This window comes from Macaca mulatta, chromosome Y (assembly GCF_049350105.2).
Source record: "Macaca mulatta isolate MMU2019108-1 chromosome Y, T2T-MMU8v2.0, whole genome shotgun sequence".
NCBI lineage: Eukaryota > Metazoa > Chordata > Mammalia > Primates > Cercopithecidae > Macaca > Macaca mulatta.
This window is the reverse complement of record NC_133427.1, coordinates 1,199,930-1,222,536: the sequence shown is the minus strand read 5'-3', so window position 1 is coordinate 1,222,536 and position 22,607 is coordinate 1,199,930. Positions and strand designations below refer to the sequence as shown.

Below are 22,607 nucleotides of genomic sequence, written 5' to 3'. Positions count from 1 at the left end.
TGTGTGTCCACGATGGCGGTGTGTGTCCACGATGGGGGTGTGTGTCCACGATGGCGGTGTGTGTCCACGATGGGGGTGTGTGTCCACGATGGGGGTGTGTGTCCACGATGACGGTGTGTGTCCAAGATGATGGGGTGTGTCTACGATGGCGGTGTCTGTCCCAGATGGGGGTGTCTGTCCACGATGGGGGTGTGTGTCCACGATGGGGGTGTGTGTCCACGATGACGGTGTATGTCCAAGATGATGGGGTGTGTCCAAGATGGCGGTGTCTGTCCCAGATGGGGGTGTCTGTCCACGATGGCGGTGTCTGTCCAAGATGATGGGGTGTGTCCAAGATGGCGGTGTCTGTCCAAGATGACGGTGTGTGTCCAACATGGGGGTGTGTGTCCAAGATGACGATGCTTGTCTGTCAGAGGGGGAGATGCGGAGTTCCCTGAGCCCTGGCAGGTTGTGACAGCCAGGGGCACCCCCACTGGGGGCATTTACCACCATCATTCCTGACCCCACAGTCTCTGCGGGGATCACTACCTCTCAGACCAGGCCTCCCCAGGGACGCTGTTGTCTCTTCCTGGGTACCAGGGATTGACTCAGAGCCATCATTGCTTCCTTTCCCGCAGCCATCACTGCTGGCATTTTTCCTGAACTTCCTGTGGGCAGGATGGTTTCACCCCAACCATCAGGGCTCCGGGAACCCTCTGCCACCATTGACTCATGCGTTCAGGGCCTGAGTCAATCCTTCCCCGCTGGCCTCTTCGTTCCTGGCTTCTTCCTTTGCCAATGTCTTCCGTCGAGAGCCAGGAAGGCCCCCGGTCAGTCCCTGAAGGCCCCTAACCACACTTAGGGAAAGCTCTGGTGAGTTTCCGACTCCCCGGCCACACTCAGGGAAGGTTCGGTGGATGGAGGAGAAGATCGGGGCGTGTAGCCAACATCTCCTGCCAATCCTGCACGTTCCGTTCCGTTTTCTTAGGATCTGTCGTTGACCCTCCTGACCCCTTTTTCTTCTGTTGCAGGGTCTGAGGTTTGAGGTGGTCCCCTCCAGGTTTAAAGAGAAGCTGGACAAAGCCTCCTTCGCCACTCCGTACGAGTACGCCATGGAGACCGCCAAGCAGAAGGCCTTGGAGGTGGCCACCCGGATGCACCAGGCAAGGGGCCCCCTGCCCTTCTGCCCCCATGAAAATTCCTTTGCTCTGACAAGGGGATTTGCAGGTGCTAAATATCCATGATACAAATAAGTGTCATTCACAAGATACAGTTGGTGCCACAGCTGAGCTATTACTATGTTACAATGTAATGCGCTGTTGCAAGTAACCTAATAGTTACTTAGATAATAGTATCATTTATGATACAGAATTAATGTAGATTATTACTATATGTGTTATATTCTCTTGCAATTGATATCATAGTATCATTTATGATATAGAATTAATGAAGCTTATCTGTTACTATGTTATTCTCTTGCAATTGATGTAGCATCATTTATGATACAGAATTAATGTAGATTATTACTATATGTGTTATATTCTCTTGCAATTGATATCATAGTATCATTTATGATATAGAATTGATGTAGCTTATCTGTTACTATGTTATTCTCTTGCAATTGATGTAGCATCATTTATGATACAGAATTAATGTAGATTATTACTATATGTGTTATATTCTCTTGCAATTGATATCATAGCATCATTTATGATCTAGAATTAATGTAGCTTATCTATTACTGTGTTATTCTCTTGCAATTGATATAGCATCATTTATGATATAGAATTAATGTAGATTATTACTATATGTGTTATATTCTCTTGCAATTGATATCATAGTATCATTTATGATATAGAATTAATGTAGCTTATCTGTTACTATGTTATTCGCTTGCAATTGATATAGCATCATTTATGATATAGAATTAATGTAGTTTATCTATTACTATATGTTACAATATTCTCTTGCAATTGATATCATAGCATCATTTATGATCTAGAATTAATGTAGATTATTACTATGTGTTATATTCTCTTGCAATTGATATCATAGCATCATTTATGATACAGAATTAATGTAGATTATTACTATGTGTTATATTCTCTTGCAATTGATATCATAGCATCATTTATGATATAGAATTAATGTAGATTATTACTATGTGTTATATTCTCTTGCAATTGATATCATAGCATCATTTATGATCTAGAATTAATGTAGATTATTACTATGTGTTATATTCTCTTGCAATTGATATCATAGTATCATTTATGATATAGAATTAATGTAGCTTATCTGTTACTATGTTATTCTCTTGCAATTGATGTAGCATCATTTATGATACAGAATTAATGTAGATTATTACTATGTGTTATATTCTCTTGCAATTGATATCATAGCATCATTTATGATCTAGAATTAATGTAGATTATTACTATGTGTTATATTCTCTTGCAATTGATATCATAGCATCATTTATGATCTAGAATTAATGTAGCTTATCTGTTACTATGTTATTCTCTTGCAATTGATATAGTATCATTTATGATATAGAATTAATGTAGCTTATCTATTTATGTTACAATATTCTCTTGCAATTGATATCATAGCATCATTTATGATCTAGAATTAATGTAGATTATTACTATGTGTTATATTCTCTTGCAATTGATATCATAGCATCATTTATGATCTAGAATTAATGTAGATTATTACTATGTGTTATATTCTCTTGCAATTGATATCATAGCATCATTTATGATCTAGAATTAATGTAGATTATTACTATGTGTTATATTCTCTTGCAATTGATATCATAGCATCATTTATGATCTAGAATTAATGTAGCTTATCTGTTACTATGTTATTCTCTTGCAATTGATATAGTATCATTTATGATATAGAATTAATGTAGCTTATCTATTTATGTTACAATATTCTCTTGCAATTGATATCATAGCATCATTTATGATACAGAATTAATGTAGATTATTACTATGTGTTATATTCTCTTGCAACTGATATCATAGCATCATTTATGATCTAGAATAATGTAGATTATTACTATGTGTTATATTCTCTTGCAGTTGATATCATAGCATCATTTATGATACAGAATTAATGTAGATTATTACTATGTGTTATATTCTCTTGCAGTTGATACCATAGTATCATTTATGATATAGAACTAATGTAGCTTATCTGTTACTGTGTTATTCTCTTGCAATTGATATAGCATCATTTATGATATAGAATTAATGTAGATTATTACTATGTGTTATATTCTCTTGCAATTGGTATCATAGTATCATTTATGATATAGAATTAATGTAGCTCATCTATTACTATATGTTTTAATATTCTCTTGCAATTGATATCAGCATCATTTATGATCTAGAATTAATGTAGATTATTACTATGTGTTATATTCTCTTGCAATTGATATGAATAGTATCATGTATGATATTCAATTAATGTAGCTTATCTATTACTATGTATTCTAATCTCTTATGGTCGGGCGCGGTGGCTCACGCCTATAATCCCAACACTTTGGGAGGCCAAGGCGGGCGGATCGCCTGAGGTCAGGAGTTCAACACCAGTCTGGCCAACATGGTGAAATCCCATCTCTACTGAAAATACAAAAATTATCTGGGCGTGGTGGTGCACGCCTGTAATCCCAGCTACTCAGCAGGCTGAGGCAGGAGAATTGCATGAACCCGGGAGATGGAAGTTGCAGTGAGCTGAGATCATGCCACTGCACTCCCGCCTGGGCGATAGAGCAAGACTCCGTGTCCAAAAAATAAAAAATAATTTATCTTGCAATTAATATAATAGTATCATTTATGATATACAATTAATGTAGTTTATTACTATGTGTTATAATATTATCTTGCAATTAATATAATAGTATCATTTATGGTATACAATTAATGTCCAGTATCACTATGTGTTGTAATATTCTACAATTAATATAATAGTATTATATATTGTAATAATATGATATAGAATTATGTAGCTTATTACCGTGCCACTATGTAATATCTGATTGCAATTAATGTAACATCATTTCTAATATAGAATTATGTAGTTTATCTGTTCCTATATGCTACAATGCAATATACAATTATAATTAATATACTACTATCATTTAAGATTTAAGATTCATGTAGCTTATCTGTTACTATGTTATGAATGTAATATTGCAATTAATATAGTAATATCAGTTACAATATAGAATTAACATCTATCACTATGTGTTGCGATACACAGAATTAGTATGTGTTACTGTGTGAGACTATGTAATACACTATGACAATTAATATAATTGGATCATCATCTAGAATTACGTCACTTATCTGTTACTATATGCTACTATGTAATACACTATTATTTTAGTAGAGGTGGAGCTTCACCATGTTGGCCAGGCTGGTCTCCAACTCCTGACCTCAGGTGATCCACCTGCGTCGGCCTCCCAAAGTGTTGAGATTACAGGTGTGAGCCACCGCGCCCGGCAGTAATATACTATTATAATTAATACACTCCTGTCATTTAGGATAGAGAAGTCATGTAGCTTATCCATTACTATATGTTATATAATGTATGACTCCAATTAATATATGAGTCACAATGTATAAAATTAACGCAGCTATTACTATATGTTGTAACTTGCTGTTACAGAGAATGTAATACTATCATTTAGGATATAGAGTAAATGTAGCTCCCCTGTTGATGTGTGTTACCATACAATACGCCATGGCACTTAATAATAAGAGATACATTAGAGGGCCGGGTGCGGTGGCTCACACCTGTAATCCCAGCACTTTGTGAGGCCGAGGCGGGCGGATCACGAGGTCAGGAGATCAAGACCAGCCTGGCTAACACGGTGAAACCCCGTCTCTACTAAAAACACACATACAAAAATTGGCTGGGCGTGGTGGCGGGTGCCTGTAGGTAGTGGCAGGTGCCTGTAGTCCCAGCTACTCGGGAGGCTGAGGCAGGAGAATGGCGGGAACCTGGGAGGCGGAGCTTGTAGTGAGCTGAGATGGCGCCACTGCCCTCCAGCCTGGGTGACAGAGCGAGACTCTGTCTCCAAAGGAAGGAAGGAGGGAAGGAAGGAAGGAAGAAAGGAAGGAAGGAGGGAGGGAGGGAGGGATGGAGGGATGGAGGGAAGGAAGGAAGGAAGGAAGGAAGGAAGGAAGGAAGGAGGGAGGGAGGGAGGGAGGGAGGGATGGAGGGAAGGAAGGAAGGAAGGAAGGAAGGAAGGGAAGAAAGACATTAAAGGAAGGAAGGAAGGAGGGGAGGAAGATATTAAAGGAAGGAAGGAAGGGAAGGAAGACATTAAAGGAAGGAAGGAAGGAGGGGAGGAAGACATTAAAGGAAGGAAGGAAGGGAAGGAAGACATTAAAGGAAGGAAAGAAAGAAGGGAAGGAAGACATTAAAGGAAGGAAGGAAGGATGGAAGGAAGAAAGGAAGGAAGGAAGAAAGACATTAAAGGAAGGAAGGAGAAAGACATTAAAGGAAGGAAGGATGGAAGGAAGGAAGGAAGGAAGGAAGGAAGGAAGACATTAAAGGAAGGAAGGAAGGAGGGAAGGAAGGAAGGAGAGAGAAAAGGAAAGGAAGAAAGCCATTAGAGGGAATGCTGTTGTGAGTAGTGCTATGAAGACAGGAATATTGATTGTGGCTTTTGGCAGTGCAGAGCTTAGGGAGGCCAGGGCTGGGGGCGACGAAGGTCAAAGCTGCACGCAGATGTCCTGTGACTGCCGGCTGCTCTGCGGCTGAATTTCCAACCTGGATTTGTTTTATCACCCTAAGTACCTTTTTTTTTTTTCTTTCTTGCCTTTTTTGTTGTTGTTGTTGGAGACGGAGTCTTGCTCTGTCACCCAGGCTGGAGTGCAGCGGTGCGATCTCGGCTCACTGCAACCTCCACTTCCTGGGTTCCAGAGATTCTTCTGCCTCAGCCTCTGAGTAGCTGAGATTACAGGCGCCCGACTGATAAATTTGTATTTTTCTTAGAGACGGGGTTTCACCGTGTTGGCCAGGCTGGTCTCGAACTCCTGACCTCAGGCGATGCACCCGCCTCAGCCTCCCAAAGTGCTGGGATGACAGGCGTGAGCCACGGCACCCGGCCCTAAGTACCTTTTTCTGAAATTACATCGAACAGGTCAAAAGTCTTTTGGCCTTAATTCTGGGCAACTTGGGGCCCCTGGATCAACCTCAAGTAGAACCTGGAAGAACAAAAACTTACGCAACAGGCATCGTGTTTCCCGTGGTGCCCGTGAGACGCTCTGTGAGTGCCGGACCCCTGATCCTGCAGCCCCTGGGGCCCCGGCCTCACCCACGTTCCAGCCCCTGCAGGGGGACCAGCTGGGACACCCACTCGTGTCCTTGCTCATGACTTGCAGCGTCCCCAGCCTGAACTTCCAAAGTGGGCCTGGCTTTGCACCCTGTGCTGCTGTTTCACGCCCGTACCAACGGGGTGGACACTCCTCTGTGAGACCCACGGCATGTCACCACTAAACCGGAATCTTGCTTTCTTGCAGAAGGACCTGCGGACGCCCGACGTGGTCATCGGGGCCGACACGATCGTGGTGAGTGCGGCCAGGGTCCCTCCTTTCTAACGTCCGACTTGGTTTTCACGTGCTGGGTGACTCTGCCTGTTCCGGACGTTCCGGGTTCCCTTGAAGACAGCAGTCCTTCGCCAGGGGCCAGCAGCGCCTCCTGGGTATGAGCACCCTGGCCTGTGGAGGAAAGGGGTGGACTCGCTTCCGGAAACTTCCATCACAAACCGCCACCAGATAAGGGGCCTAAAGGCACAGGAAGGGGCCGGGCGCCGTCGCTCGCCCCTGTCATCCCAGCACTTTGGGAGGCCGAGGCGGGCGGATCACCTGACGTCAGGACTTCGAGATCAGCCTGGCCAACATGGTAAAGCCCCATCTCTACCAAAAACACCAAAATGATCACGCCTGTCATCCCAGCACTTTGGGAGGCCGAGACGGGCGGATCACGAGGTCAGGAGATGGAGACCATCCTGGCTAACACGGTGAGACCCCGTCTCTACTAAAAAAATACAAAAAAAAATTAACCGGGCGTGGTGGCGGGCGCCTGTGGTCCCAGCCGCTCGGGAGGCTGAGGCAGGAGAATCACTTCAATCCGGGAGGCGGGGGGTGCAGTGAGCCGAGATGGCGCCACTGCTCTGCAGCCTGTGTGACAAGAGCAAGACTCCACCAAAAAAAAAAACAAACAAAGGCACAGGAAGGTACACAGTTCTGGAGGCCAGAAGCCACAAATCAAGGTGTCTGTAGGATTCGTTCCTTCCAGACGTACTGAGGAGACGTTGGTCTTGGTCTGTCTCCAGCTCCTCGTGGCTGCCGGCAGCTCCTTGTATCCTTTGGCTCATGGGTCCCGTGGTTCCTATCGGTGCCTCCATCTCCATGTGGCCTTCTCCCCTCTGGGTGTCAGTGTCCAGATTTTCCTCTTCTTTTTCTGGTTTTGAGACGGAGTCTCACTGTGTCGCCCAGGCTGGAGTGCAGTGGTGCGATCTCAGCTCACTGCAACCTCCGCCTCCCAGGTTCAAGCGATTCTCCTGCCTCAGCCTCCCGAGTAGCTGGGATTACAGGCACCTGCCACCATGCCTGGCTAATTTTTGTATATTTAGTAGAGACGGGGTTTCACCACGTTGGCCAGGCTGGTCTCGAACTCCTGAGCTCAGGTGATCCACCCGCCTCGGCCTCCCAGAGTGCTGGGATTATAGGCGTGAGCCACCGTGCCCGGCCGACATTTTCCTCTTCTTATGACGACACCTCTCATAAAGTGCCCGCCCTAATCCTGTCCAACCGCATCTTAATTACATCGGCAAAGACCCATTCCTCTTTTTTTTTTTTTTTTTGAGACAGAATCTCACTCTGTCCCCCAGGCTGGAGTGCAGTGGTGTGATCTCGGCTCACTGCAACCTCCGCTTCCCAGGTTCAAGCGGTTCTCCTGCCTCAGCCTCCCGAGTAGCTGGGACTACAGGCACCCGCCACCACGCCCAGCTCATTTTTGTATTTTTAGTAGAGACGGGTTTCATCATGACCAGGCTGGTCTCAAACTCCTGACCTCAAGTGATCCGCCTGCCTGGGACTCCCAAAGTGCTGGGATGACAGGCGTGAGCCACCGCGCCCGGCTGAAACTTTCCCCTTTTTATAACACCAGCACCCATAAAGTGTCCACCCTAATCCTTTCCAACCGCATCTTAATTACATCGGCAAAGACCCATTTTTTTTTTTGAGATACAGTCTCACTCTGTTGCCCAGGCTGGAGTGCAGTGGTGGGATCTCGGCTCACTGCAACCTCCGTCTCCCGGGTTCAAGCAAATCTCCTGCCTCAGCCTCCCGAGTAGCTGAGACCACAGGCACCTGCCACCACACCCGGCTAATTTTTGTATTTTTAGTAGAGACGGGGTTTCACCGTGTTAGCCAGGATGGTCTCAAACTCCTGACTTTGTGATCCACCTGCCTCGGCCTCCCAAAGTGCTGCGATTACAGCCGTGAGCCACCGCGCCCGGCCCATGTCTTTTGTTTATAAGCCACCCAGTCTCTGGTATTCTGTGATAGCAGCCTGAAATGGACTGAGACATCTCATAAGAAGAGGGGATGAGGGCACAGACACACACAGAGGGACGATCCTGTGAGGACACAGGGAGAAGGCGGCATCTCCAAGCCCAGGAGAGAGGCCTCAGGAGGGACCAGCCCTGCCCACACCTGGATCTTGCCCTTCCAGCCTCCACGACCGTGGGAGGATAAATTTCTGTAGTTTAAGCCACCCGGGTTAAAGGACTTTGCTATAGTGACCTGAGCAGACTAACACATCTGCTCTTAAGTATGTACCCAAAAGGATTCAAAACAGGTCTTCAACCAAAAACTTCTACATAAATGTTCACAGCAGCACCATTCACAACAGCTAAAAGCCAGGAACAGCCCACATGCCTTTCAGTGGATAAATGGATAATTACAACACGGTCCATCCACACACAGTGGAATACTATGCAGCCATGAACAGGAACGAGGCTGGCCGGGCGCGGTGTCTGACACCTGTAATCCCAGCACTTTGGGAGGCCGAGGCGGGTGGATCACGAGGTCAGGAGATCAAGACCATCCTGGCTAACACGGTGAAACCCCGTCTCTACCAAAAAATACTAAAAATTAGCCGGGCGTGGTGGCGGCGCCTGTAATCCCAGCTACTCAGGAGGCTGAGGCAGGAGAATGGCGGGAACCTGGGAGGCGGAGCTTGCAGTGAGCTGAGATCCGGCCACTGCACTCCAGCCTGGGCGGCAGAGTGAGACTCCGTCTCTAAAAAAAAAAAAATTAGCTGGGCGTAGTGGCGGGCACCTGTAATCCCAGCTACTTGGGAGGCTGAGGCAGGAGAATCACTTGAACCTGGGAGGCAGAGGTTGCAGTGAGCTGAGACTGCACCACTATACTCCAGCCTGGGCAAAAGAGTGAGACTCCATCTCAAAGGAAAGGAAAGGAAAGGAAAGGGGAAGGGAAGGGAAAGGAAGGGGAAGGGGAAGGGAAGGGGAAGGGAAGGGGAAGGGAAGGGGAGGGGAGGGGAAGGAGAAGGGAAGGGAAGCGGAAGGGAAGGGGAAGGGAAGGGGAAGGGAAGGGGAGGGGAAGGGGAAGGGAAGGGAAGGGGAAGGGAAGGGGAAGAGGAGGGGAGGGGAGGGGAAGGGGAAGGGAAGGGAAGGGGAAGGGAAGGGAAGGGGAGGGGAGGGGAGGGGAAGGGGAAGGGAAGGGGAAGGGGAGGGTAGGGGAGGGGAAGGGGAAGGGAAGGGGAAGGGGAGGGGAGGGGAGGGGAAGGGAAGGGAAGGGAAGGGGAAGGGAAGGGGAGGGGAGGGGAGGGGAAGGGGAAGGGAAGGGGAAGGGGAGGGTAGGGGAGGGGAAGGGGAAGGGAAGGGGAAGGGAAGGGGAAGGGAAGAGGAAGGGAAGGGAAGGGGAAGGGGAGGGGAGGGGAAGGGGAACGGAAGGGGAAGGGAAGGGGAAGGGAAGGGAAGGGGAAGGGAAGGGAAGGGGAAGGGAAGGGAAGGGGAAGAGGAAGGGAAGGGAAGGGGAGGGGAGGGGAAGGGAAGGGAAGGGGAAGAGGAAGGGAAGGGAAGGGGAAGGGGAGGGGAGGGGAAGGGGAAGGGAAGGGGAAGGGAAGAGGAAGGGAAGGGAAGGGGAATGGGAGGGGAAGGGGAAGGGAAGGGAAGGGAAGGGAAGGGGAAGGGGAAGGGAAGGGGAAGGGAAGAGGAAGGGAAGGGGAAGGGAAGGGGAAGAGGAAGGGAAGGGGAATGGGAGGGGAGGGGAAGGGGAAGGGAAGGGAAGGGGAAGGGAAGGGGAAGAGGAAGGGAAGGGGAAGGGGAGGGGAGGGGAAGGGGAAGGGGAGGGGAGGGGGAGGGGAAGGGAAGGGGAAGAGGAAGGGAAGGGGAAGAGGAAGGGGAGGGGAAGGGAAGGGGAAGAGGAAGGGAAGGGGAAGAGGAAGGGGAGGGGAAGGGAAGGGGAAGAGGAAGGGAAGGGGAAGGGAAGGGGAAGAGGAAGGGAAGGGGAAGGGAAGGGAAGGGGAAGGGAAGGGGAAGGGAAGGGGAAGAGGAAGGGAAGGGGAAAGGAAGGGCAGGGGAAGGGAAGGGGAAGGGAAGGGAAGGGGAAGGGAAGGGGAAGGGAAGGGGAAGAGGAAGGGGAGGGAAGGGGAAGCGGAGGGAAGGGGAGGGGAAGGGAAGGGAAGGGGAAGGGAAGGGGAAGAGGAAGGGGAGGGAAGGGGAAGCGGAGGGAAGGGGAGGGGAAGGGGAAGGGAAGGGAAGGAAAGGAAAGGAACAAGGAACATGAATGGACCTTGAGGACATCACGCCCAGTGACGGAAAGCAGGCACAGAGGACGGCAGGTTGCAGGGTTCCATGACTACGCTGTGTCCACAACGGGCAAACGCACAGTGAAAGAAAGAGGATCTGGGGAGGGGCACTGGGGCGGGACAGCTTCGTGGGGCCAGGGTCTCCTTCTGGGGTGAAGAGAACATTCTGGAACCAGGCAGGTGGCGGTAAGGCAACGTGGTCCGTTCAGGTAGTTGTTTGATACGGTGACTCTCGGGCCGTGTCCACTTCATTTCCGTAAAACGAGTGAGTTCTGCGAATGGCCCCGTGGGGCTTGCGTGGGCCTGACTCAGGCGGCGGGGACCCACTCCCCGCGTTCCCTTCCTCTCGCAGACGGTCGGGGGGCTGATTCTGGAGAAGCCGGTGGACAAGCAGGACGCCTACAGGATGCTGTCCCGGTGAGCACCGTGCTGGCCTCGGAGCTGTCTCAGGTTCTGGGCCAGAGTAGCCGGCATATCCGGCCGGGTGTCCTGGGGAGCAGGGTGGATGTGTCTCAGCTCTGCCGTCGGAGCTGTGCTGTCTGTGCTCCTCTGTGTGCGCTGTGTGTGTGAGCTGTGTGTGTGAGCTGTGTGTGTGAGCCGTGTTGTGTGAGCCGTGCTGTATGAGCCGTGCTGTGTGAGCTGTGCTGTGTGAGCTGTGTTGTCTGAGCTGTGTTGTGTGAGCTGTGTGAGCTGTGTGTGTGAGCTGTGTGTGTGAGCTGTGTGTGTGAGCTGTGTTGTGTGAGCTGTGTGAGCTGTGTGTGTGAGCTGTGTTGTGTGAGCTGTGTGTGTGAGCTGTGTGTGTGAGCTGTGTGTGTGAGGTGTGCTGTGTGAGGTGTGCTGTGTGAGCTGTGTGTGTGAGCTGTGCTGTGTGAGGTGTGCTGTGTGAGCTGTGCTGTGTGAGCTGTGCTGTGTGAGGTGTGCTGTGTGAGGTGTGCTGTGTGAGCTGTGTGTGTGAGCTGTGTTGTGTGAGCCGTGTTGTGTGAGCTGTGTGTGTGAGCCGTGCTGTGTGAGCCGTGTTGTGTGAGCTGTGTTGTCTGAGCTGTGTGTGTGAGCCGTGCTGTGTGAGCCGTGCTGTGTGAGCCGTGCTGTGTGAGCTGTGCTGTGTGAGCTGTGTGTGTGAGCTGTGTTGTGTGAGCTGTGTGTGTGAGCCGTGTTGTGTGAGGTGTGTTGTGTGAGCCGTGTTGTGTGAGCCGTGCTGTGTGAGCCGTGCTGTGTGAGCTGTGCTGTGTGAGCTGTGTGTGTGAGCTGTGTTGTGTGAGCTGTGTGTGTGAGCTGTGCTGTGTGAGCTGTGTTGTGTGAGCTGTGTGTGTGAGCTGTGTGTGTGAGCTGTGTTGTGTGAGCTGTGTTGTGTGAGCTGTGTGAGCTGTGTGTGTGAGCTGTGTGTGTGAGCTGTGTGTGTGAGCTGTGTTGTGTGAGCTGTGTGAGCTGTGTGTGTGAGCTGTGTGTGTGAGCTGTGTGTGTGAGCTGTGTGTGTGAGCTGTGCTGTGTGAGGTGTGCTGTGTGAGGTGTGCTGTGTGAGCTGTGTGTGTGAGCTGTGCTGTGTGAGCTGTGTGTGTGAGCTGTGTGTGTGAGGTGTGCTGTGTGAGCTGTGTGTGTGAGCTGTGTGTGTGAGCTGTGCTGTGTGAGCTGTGCTGTGTGAGGTGTGCTGTGTGAGCTGTGTGTGTGAGCTGTGTGTGTGAGCTGTGTGTGTGAGGTGTGCTGTGTGAGCTGTGTGTGTGAGCTGTGTGTGTGAGCTGTGCTGTGTGAGCTGTGCTGTGTGAGGTGTGCTGTGTGAGCTGTGTGTGTGAGCTGTGTGTGTGAGGTGTGCTGTGTGAGCTGTGTGTGTGAGCTGTGCTGTGTGAGGTGTGCTGTGTGAGGTGTGCTGTGTGAGCTGTGCTGTGTGAGGTGTGTGTGTGAGCTGTGTTGTGTGAGCTGTGTTGTGTGAGCTGTGTGTGTGAGCTGTGTGTGTGAGGTGTGTGTGTGAGCTGTGTTGTGTGAGGTGTGCTGTGTGCACCGTGCTGTGTGAGGTGTGCTGTGTGAGCTGTGTGTGTGAGGTGTGCTGTGTGAGCTGTGTGTGTGAGCCGTGTGTGTGAGCTGTGTTGTGTGAGCTGTGCTGTCTGAGCTCTGCTTTCTGAGCTGTGTGTGAGCTGTGCTCTCTGAGCTGTGCAGGGAGGCAGGCACCATCCCTCCATGCTCACCCTTGTCTGGGATTCTGCAGCACCGATCCCAGAGTGTCTCACGCCCACTGCAGACTGTTGGGGCCATGAGAAGTTGGCAGTGCCCTGTCCTTCCCACTGGGCGTCCTGGACCTGAGCCCACAGCCTGGCATCTCACTCCCATCCCAGGACATGGGAGAGACGCGCCCCTCCCTGCCCGCCATAGGCCCAGCTGAGGGCTGCCCGGCCTGGGGCCTCCCGTCAGGGCCACGGCTCGTGGGATTTGTGACGCCTTCCTTGGCCTCTCCGTAAAGGTTTCCCTGGAGACCACACGGCAGGACCATCGGGAAGCAGAGACTGGGGACGGAGCCAGGACCAAGGACACCTCGCTGGCTCCCTGGTTTGAGACTCGCTTTGTAGCTCTCACGGTTCACAGCACGGTCACCGGTTGTGTCTTGCAGGTTGAGTGGGAAAGAGCACAGCGTGTTCACAGGCGTCGCCATTGTCCACTGCTCCAGCAACGGTAACCGTGGCCCGGGGATCGGGGTCCCCCCCAGAGGCCGAGAGAAGAACCCGGGACATTCTCAGGACCCTGGGCTGGAGGGAGGGGGACGGTTACCCACCCCCACCCCCAGAGGGGTTTGTGCTTATGGCCTGCCTGGGAAAGTTGTCAGCCGATTTGGAAGTGTGCAGGAGAAAGGAAAACGTGTGCTTTGTCTCTCTTTCTTTTTTTTTTTTGAGACAGAGTCTCGCTCTGTTGCCCACAGGCTGGACTGCAGTGGTACAATCTCAGCTCACTGCAACCTCTGCCTCCCAGGTTCAAGCGATTCTTCTGCCTCAGTAGCTGGGATTACAGGCGCCCATCACCACGGCCAGCTAATTTTTGTATTTTTAGTAGAGACGGGGTTTCACCATGTTGGCCAGGCTGGTCTCGAACTCCTGGCCTCAGGTGATCCACCTGCCTCAGCCTCCCAAAGGGCTGGGATTACAGGCCTGAGCCACCACGCCCGGCCCCTTTCTCTCTTTTCTTGTCTGAGACGCACCCCTTTCCCCCATGAACCATCCACATCTGAACTGTGCGCTACACTCAAGTCCACACTTCCACAGCCTTTCCACTGTCAGGGCACGGAGGTGACAAGCTGGCGTCCAGGCTCACCCCCAGGGCTCTGTCCTTGCAGACCGTCAGCTGCACACCAGGGTCTCGGAATTCTACGAGGAAACGACGGTGAAGTTCTCGGAGCTGTCTGAGGAGCTGCTCTGGGAATACATCCACAGCGGGGAGCCCATGTGAGTCTCGGGGGCGGGGGGAGGACGGGGGACACGTGTGGAAGCCTCTGGCCACCCTCACACGCGGGGTCCCACTCGGCCTTTGGGAAAGAAGGAGGCCCCTGTTCCTGAGGCCGTGTGGCAGAGGGAGAGCCGCCCGGCTGGGAAGCACAATTATCCCTGGGCACACCTGTACTTTTCTGAGCCACCCGCTGCTCGCTGGGGGCTCGTCCAGGCACCTGCTCAGGTTGGGTCATTTGCTCCAGGGGCTCACAGAACTCAGGACAGCACTTTTCCTTCCCAGTTCCTTCTTCACGACCACACTGAGCCATGGAGGCTCAGAGAACCAGACTCCCAGGACAGAGAGGGGCCGGGTGGGAGCCAAGGGCTGCGGTGGGGACGGGGGAGGCCCTGGGCAGGGGTAGAGAAGTTCATGCCGTGGGAGGAGGAGACCCCAGAGGTCTATGCCCAGCATGCTGGCTACAACTAACACTGAGAAACGGTGTGATCCAAAGTCACCCTAAGAGGTGATTCTAACTGTCGTCCCTGCCAAAGAATGGTGAGCGTGGGAGGTCTGCCGGCACCCGTCGGCTTCACTCATCATCCACCATCTGCGTTTATATGGGTTATACTCATCTACATCACACATCATGTCTACATAATGATACATTATATAACGTAACGTGATAGAATTATATTTACAATTACATATAATTTATGTATTACACATATGAATTATACATAATTATACGTTATGCAAATAGTTTATATATTATATATTTCTAATCTATTCTATTATACTGTAATATGTACATATATTTTATTATAGAGTATAAATCATATCGATTGATATTTAATGGTTAATTTTTAATGATTAATTTTAATTAATATTAAGTAATGATTGTCATAATTAATATTAATGTAATGTAGTTATACACCATTATAATTATAATAGATATTGTTACAATACATTATATTATAGATTATATAACACTTAAAATAGTTTATATAATAGGGACTGTTATATATAGTTATATATAATCGATTATATATTATAATAAAATATAATTATATATATTTATGTAATATAGAATTATATATATGAATCTATGATGTGATGGATAATATATATGTATTAAATATGGATAGATGTAACTATACATATTAATACATATTAATTACATACTATATATTAATTATGTTATGTGTGATTATATGCATATAAATTATATATTAAATATATGTAATTATACATATTAATTATATATAAGATACAATATTATAATATATAAATATTATATATAATATACATAATATATAATTATATATAATATAATATATGATTATATTAAAAATAATTATATTAAATATATTTTATATTATAAAAGTATATAAAATATTTATATATTTATGTATATAAATACATTTGTATAAAATACGTTTATATATATATAAATAATTTTATCTATTTTTTTGAGACAGGGTCTCACTGTCACCTGGGCTGCAGTGCAGTGGCAAAGTCATAGCTCCCTGCAGCCTCAACCTCTCCAGTCAAAATGATCCTCTCACCTCAGCACCCCCAGTGGCTGGGTCTACAGATGGACACCACCACGCCTGGCTAATTTTTTTAAATTTTTTGTAGCAATGGGGTCTCACTATGTTGCCCAGGCTGGTCTTGAACTCCTGGGCTCAAGCAATCCTCCCACCACAGCCTCGTGAGTAGCTAGGACCACAGGCACACGCACCAATGCACAGGCCCGATTTTGTTTTTGGTTTCTGTTGAGATGGAGTCTGCGTAACGTATACGTATCTTAACCTAGAGGATGCTACGTCAGCTGAAATAAGCCAGGCAGAAAAAGATACCACAGGATCTTACTTATATGGAATATAAAACAGTTGCACTTAGTCAAAGAATACAAGATATAAGTCAGGGCCAGGTGCGGTGGCTCACGCCTGTCATCCCAGCACTTTCGGAGGCCGAGGCGGGTGGATCACTTGAGGTCAGGAGTTTGAGACCAGCCTGGCCAACATGGCGAAACCCCATCTCTACAAAAAATACAAAAATTAGCCGGGCGTGGTGGCGCATGCCTGTAATCCCAGCTACTCTGGAGGCTGAGACAGGAGAATCGCTTGAACCCGGGAGGCGGAGGTTGCCGTGAGCCGAGATCACACCACTGCACTCCAGCCTGGGCGACAGAGCGAGACTCCGTCTTTAAAAAAAAAAAAAAAAAAAAATCAAGTGAGACGGGAGAAAGAATTTCAAGGCTTTTTCCAGCCTGGTGACTGTGGCTTTCAGTAACACTGTCTTACTGGAAAATTGCCAGCACACTAGATCTCAAGTCTTCTCCCCACACACACAAAATAAGTACATGAGGTGCTGGATAGGATAATTGGCTTGATTTAATGATGTTACATGTATACGTATGTCAAAATATCCCATTTAACACATGAAATTTTTTTTTTTTTTTTGAGACAGAGTCTTGCTGTGTCAGCCAGGCTGGAGTGCAATGGCGCGATCTTGGCTCACTGCAACCCCTGCCTTCCAGTTTCAAACGATTCTCCTGCCTCAGCCTCCCGAGTAGCTGGGACTACAGGCACCTGCCACCACGCCTGGCTAATTTTTTTTTTTTTTTTTTTTTTGAGACGGAGTCTGGCTCTGCCACCCGGGCTGGAGTGCAGTGGCCGGATCTCAGCTCACTGCAAGCTCCGCCTCCCGGGTTCACGCCATTCTCCTGCCTCAGCCTTCCGAGTAGCTGGGACTACAGGCGCCCGCCACCTCGCCCGGCTAGTTTTTTGTCTTTTTAGTAGAGACGGGGTTTCACCGTGTTCGCCAGGATGGTCTCGATCTCCTGACCTCGTGATCCGCCCGTCTCGGCCTCCCAAAGTGCTGGGATTACAGGCTTGAGCTACCGCGCCCGGCCTGTTTTGTTTTTTAAATTTTTTTTTTTTTGAGACGGAGTCTGGCTCTGTTGCCCAGGCTGGAGTGCAGTAGCGCGATCCGGGCTCACTGCAAGCTCCACCTCCTGGGTTCACGCCATTCTCCTGCCTCAGCCTCCCGAGTAGCTGGGACTACAGGCGCCCGCCACCTCGCCCGGCTAGTTTTTTGTATTTTTTAGTAGAGACGGGGTTTCACTGTGTTAGTAATTTTTGTATTTTCAGTAGACGGGGTTTCACCATGTTGGCCAGGCTGGTCTCGAACTCCTGACCTCAGGCGATCCACCCGCCTCGGCCTCCCAAAGTGCCGGGATGACAGGCGTGAGCCACCGCGCCCGGCCTTGCCCTGAAATTTTTAGACCCGGAAACTTTTCTCCCCGTCGTCACCTCTTAACCTTCCCCTGCCCACCCAGGGACAAAGCTGGCGGCTACGGGATCCAGGCCCTGGGCGGGATGCTGGTTGAGTCTGTGCACGGGGACTTTTTGAACGTCGTGGGCTTCCCGCTGAACCACTTCTGCAAGCAGCTGGTGGAGCTCTACTACCCACCCCGCCCGGAGGACCTGCGGCAGCCCGTCCAGCACGACTCCATCCCGGCCGTGGACACCTTCGAAGACCTCAGTGATGTGGAGGGGGGCGGCTCGGAGCCTGCTCAGAGGGAGACGGGCAGCCGCGACGAGAAGGCCGAGGTGGGAGCGGCCGGACAGGCCACGGCCGAGGCCGAGTGCCACAGGACTCGGGCGACCCTGCCCCCGTTCCCCACACGCCTCCTGGAACTGCTGGATGGCTTTAAACTATCAAAGGTACCTGTGTCTGTCTCCTCAGGTTGCTTTCACCGATAACCCCACACACTCGGCTTGAATCAACAGTCCTGAAGGCTGGCAGTCTGAGGTCAAGTTCTCTCAGGGCCACGCTTTGTCCGAACGTTCTAGGGGAGGCTCCTTCCTGCCTCTCCCAGCTCCTGACGGCTCCAGGCATCCCTGGGCTTGTGGCCGCATCACTCCAGTCTGCCTCCGTCTCCACGTGGCCTCCTCCTCTGTGTCTGTGTCTCCGTCTCCTCTTCTGTCTCTTAGAAAGACACCTGTCATGGGACTTGGAGTCCATCCTTCTTCATGATGATGTCCTCTTGAGATTATTAATTACATCTACCAAGACCCCTTTTTAAAACAAGGTCCCATTCACAGGTTCTGGGGATCAGGATATGGACAGATTTTTCAGGAGGACCACAGTTCAATCTACTCCAGGTGTATCCAGTTCCCTCTGGAGGCTCTAGGGGAGGATCCTTCCTGCCTCTCCCACCTCCTGGGGGCTCCAGGCATCCCTGGGCTTGCGGCCCCATCACTCCAGTCTCTGCCTCCGTCTCCACGTGGCCTCCTCCTCTGTGTCTGTGTCTCCTCTTCTGTCTCTTACAAGGACACCTGCCATTGCATTTAGGGGACACCCAAAATCCCAAATCCAAAAAATTGAAAATCCATTTTGAGATCCTTCATGTAATTGAATCCACCAAAGACCCTATTTCCAAGTAAGGTCCTATGCCAAGGTCAGGGGTTCTGGGAGTGAGGACATGAACACATCTTTCAGGGATCACCGTTCAACCCACTGCAGTTGTGTTTGGTTCCTTCTGGAGGCTCTAGGGGAGGATCCTTCCTGCCTCTCCCAGCTCCTGGGGGCTCCAGGCGTCCCTGGACTTGTGGCCGCATCACTCCAGTCTCTGCGTCCGTCTCCACGTGGCCTCCTCCTCTGTGTCTGTGTCTCCTCTTCTGTCTCTTAGAAGAAGGCCTGTTGTTGGGTTGAGGGCCCTGATCCAGGATTATCTCATGTCAAGATCCTTAACTTGATTACATCTGCAAAGACCCTATTTCCAAATCAGGTCTCATTCCAGGTCCTGGACTTTAGGATGCGGACAGATCTTTCTGGGGGCCGCTGTTCCATCTGGTATAATTATATTCCGTTCCTTCTAGGGTTCTAGGGGAGGATCCTTCCTGCCTCTCCCAGCTCCTGGGGGCTCCAGGCGTCCCTGGGCTTGTGGCCGCATCACTCCAGTCTCTGCCTCCGTCTCCACGTGGCCTTCTCCTCTGTGTCTGTGTCTCCTCTTCTGTCTCTTACAAGGACACCTGTCACCGGATTTTGAGGCCTCCCTAATCCACTGACTCCAGCTCATCTGAAGTCCCCTAGCTTACTTGCATCTGCAAAGACTCTTTTTTTTTTTGAGACGGAGTCTGGGTCTGTCGTCCAGGCTGGCGTGCGGTGGCGCCATCTCGGCTCACTGCAAGCTCCGCCTCCCGGGTTCCCGCCATTCTCCTGCCTCAGCCTCCTGAAGGGTTTCGCCATGTTGGCCAGGCTGATCTCGAACTCCTGACGTCAGCCGATCCACCCACCTCGGCCTCCTAAAGTGCTGGGATTACAGACGTGAGCCACCACGCCCAGCCTCAGGCCCCGTCTTTCAGCCGTTCTGCAGGTCTGGGCTCCCAGGGTCCCCTCAGGGCGCACAGCAGACCGAGAAGGGATGCAGCCCTCCCAACACCAGGGGTCCCTTACAGGGCATCCTCTGGGAAGCAGAGGTGGGGATGTCAGGTGCAGGAGGGGTGCAGGTTTTGGGGAGACAGGGAGACCGGGCTGACACCTCCTGTCATTCATCATCACCAGGAGAGAGAACATGAGGTGAATAAGGAATAAAGGTAGTTACGGCACATTCCATCTCTGTCTCTAATTTACTGAGTGATGATTATTAAATCACCACCGGATGGATTATAAACAACAGACATGATTCTCCCACCGTCCTGGAGGCTGGAAGTCTGAGATCCAGGTGTGGGCAGGGCTGGTTCCTCCTGAGGCCTCTCTCCTGGGTTTGGAGACGCCGTCTTCTCCCTGTGTCCTCACAGGATCATCCCTCTGTGTGTGTCTGTGTCCTCATCTCTTCTTATAGGGACCCCAGTCCTATTGGATGAGGCTCCACCCAAATGACCTCATTTTACCTGAATCACTTCTTTCAAACCCTGCCTATGCATATACCGTCACATCCTGACCTGAGGGACTGGGGGCATTAGGGGTGCAACATACGGGTTTGGAACTCAGCCCATATCTGTGGCACGTTGATTTTTCTCCCACAGGCTGGTTTTTCTGCATGATGTTCATCGATGTGCTTTTACCTTGTGTACGCCTTGTTTTACAGCTGGAGACTTGATCCTCCAGATCCCCAGCGTTCTCTGTAAAAGGCGGCTCGGTGGCCCCGTCGAATACTTTCGACAACATTGGTCTGCGTCTTTTGGGTCTGCGGGAGTCAAAAGTACTCGGCAAGTGACTTCATGGGTCTCTCTGCACTTGTTTTTTAACAGGCCCTGCTCACTGCTTGCAAGCTGAAGGTGTTTGATTGGTTAAAACGTGAAGCACCCCAGAAGGCGCCAGATATTGCCAGCAAAGTGGACGCCTCTGCGTGTGGAACGGAGAAGCTTCTGGACGTCTGTGCTGCCGTGGGGCTCCTGGAGAAGACACAGCAAGGTGACAGGACCCAGCGGGTTTTGCTCTGACGATCTTTACAGGTAGAAGTCACTGAGGGAAGGTGAGCTGGAGCCCGGGCAGAGCGAGGAAGGAGGGCCAGACCTTCTATCCTTCTGCCCTCGGGAACGCTGCTTTTCCCAGAACGGGGAGAAGCAGAGGGTGAATGAGAGAGGGGAAACAGTGGTGGCCGCGAGCACGCCGGAGAAGCGTGACGTCCTTATGGGCTCTAGTCTCAAAGGGGCTGTATCAGTCCATGTTCTCCTGAGAAACAGAACCCAGTAGGGTGCACACAGACATTAATTTACTTGCTGATTGATGTTTATGGACAGATAAGGTGGGTGGATGGGTAGACAGATACATAGATAGATGATAAATGCATAGATACCTTGATATAGATTGACGATACAGAGATGATAGATACATAGGTGATGGGAAGAATTGATAGATACATAAATGGATGGATGGATGGTAGGTGGATAGATGGATGGGAGGAAGGATGAATGGATGGATGGACAGATGGATCGATCAATGGACAGATGGATGGATGGGAAGGTGGATGGATTGGTGGATCAGTGGATGGGTGGATGGATAGATGGATGGACGGATAGACGGATGGATAAATGAAAGGGTGGGTGGATGGATGGATCAATGAATCAGTGGATGGGTGCATAGATGGGTGGGTAAGTGGATGGATGGGTGGATGGATGAGTGGGTGAGTGGATGGGTGGGTGGATGGATAGATGGATGGATGTGTGTATGGAAGGATGTGTGGAAGGATATCTCGATGGAGGGATAGATGATTGGATGGGTAGGTAGGTGAATGGATGTGTGGATAGATGGATGAGTGGGCATGTAGATGGGTGGATGGGTGGGTGGGTGGGTGGATGGATGGATAGATGGATGGATAAATGAAAGGGTGGGTGATGGATGGATCGATGAATCGGTGGATGGGTGCATAGATGGGTGGGTAAGTGGATGGATGGGTGGATGGATGAGTGGGTGAGTGGATGGGTGGGTGGATGGATAGATGGATGGATGTGTGGATGGAAGGATGTGTGGATGGATGGGTGGATGATTGGATGGGTACGTGGGTGAATGGATGTGTGGATGGATGGATGAGTGGGCATGCAGATGGGTGGGTGGATGGATGGATGGATACAATGGATAGATAAATGAAAGGATGGGTAGATGGATGGATGGATCAATGAATCGGTGGATGGGTGCATAGATGGGTGGGTAAGTGGATGGATGGGTGGATGGATGAGTGGGTGGGTGGACGGATGGATGGACGGATGGATGGATGAATGGATGCATGTGTGGACTGATGGATGAGTGGGTATGTGGATGGGTGGGTGAATGGATGGATGAGTGGATGGATAGATGCATGGCTGGGTAGATGATTGGGAGTGTGGGTGAACAAATGAGTGGGTGGACGGATGGATGGATGGACGGATGGACGGATGGATGGATGGATGGATGGATGGATGGATGGATGGATGTGTGGATGGATACATGTGTGGATGGATGGATGAGTGGACATGTGGATGGGTGGGTGAATGGATAGATGAGTGGATGGATGGATGCATGGCTGGGTAGATGATTGGGAGTGTGGGTGAACAGATGGGTGGGTGGGTGGACGGATGGATGGATGGATGGATGGATGGATGGATGGATGGATGGATGGATGGATGAGTGGGTGGGTGGGTGGATGGATGAGTGGACATGTGGATGGGTGGGTGAATGGATGGATGAGTGGATGGATGGGTGCATGGCTGGGTAGATGATTGGGAGTGTGGGTGAACAAATGGGTGGGTGGACGGATGATGGATGGATGGATGGATGGATGTGTGGGTGGATGGATGAGTGGATGGATGGGTGCATGGCTGGGTAGATGATTGGGAGTGTGGGTGAACAGATGGGTGGGTGGGTGGACGGGT

General features: G+C 50.1%; 1 protein-coding gene across 1 annotated transcript in view; it reads left to right on the top strand.

The window, feature by feature from the left end:
• LOC106995142 (putative bifunctional dTTP/UTP pyrophosphatase/methyltransferase protein) overlaps positions 1 to 22,607 on the top strand; it is a 46,159-nt gene that overhangs the window by 5,133 nt on the left and 18,419 nt on the right. The window contains exons 2-8 of the mRNA XM_077989790.1: positions 1,011 to 1,142; positions 6,522 to 6,569; positions 11,192 to 11,256; positions 13,436 to 13,497; positions 14,153 to 14,261; positions 17,588 to 17,975; positions 20,508 to 20,670. Coding sequence (XP_077845916.1) covers positions 1,011 to 1,142; positions 6,522 to 6,569; positions 11,192 to 11,256; positions 13,436 to 13,497; positions 14,153 to 14,261; positions 17,588 to 17,975; positions 20,508 to 20,670 — 967 coding nt within the window. The remainder of the gene's footprint in view (positions 1 to 1,010; positions 1,143 to 6,521; positions 6,570 to 11,191; positions 11,257 to 13,435; positions 13,498 to 14,152; positions 14,262 to 17,587; positions 17,976 to 20,507; positions 20,671 to 22,607) is intronic.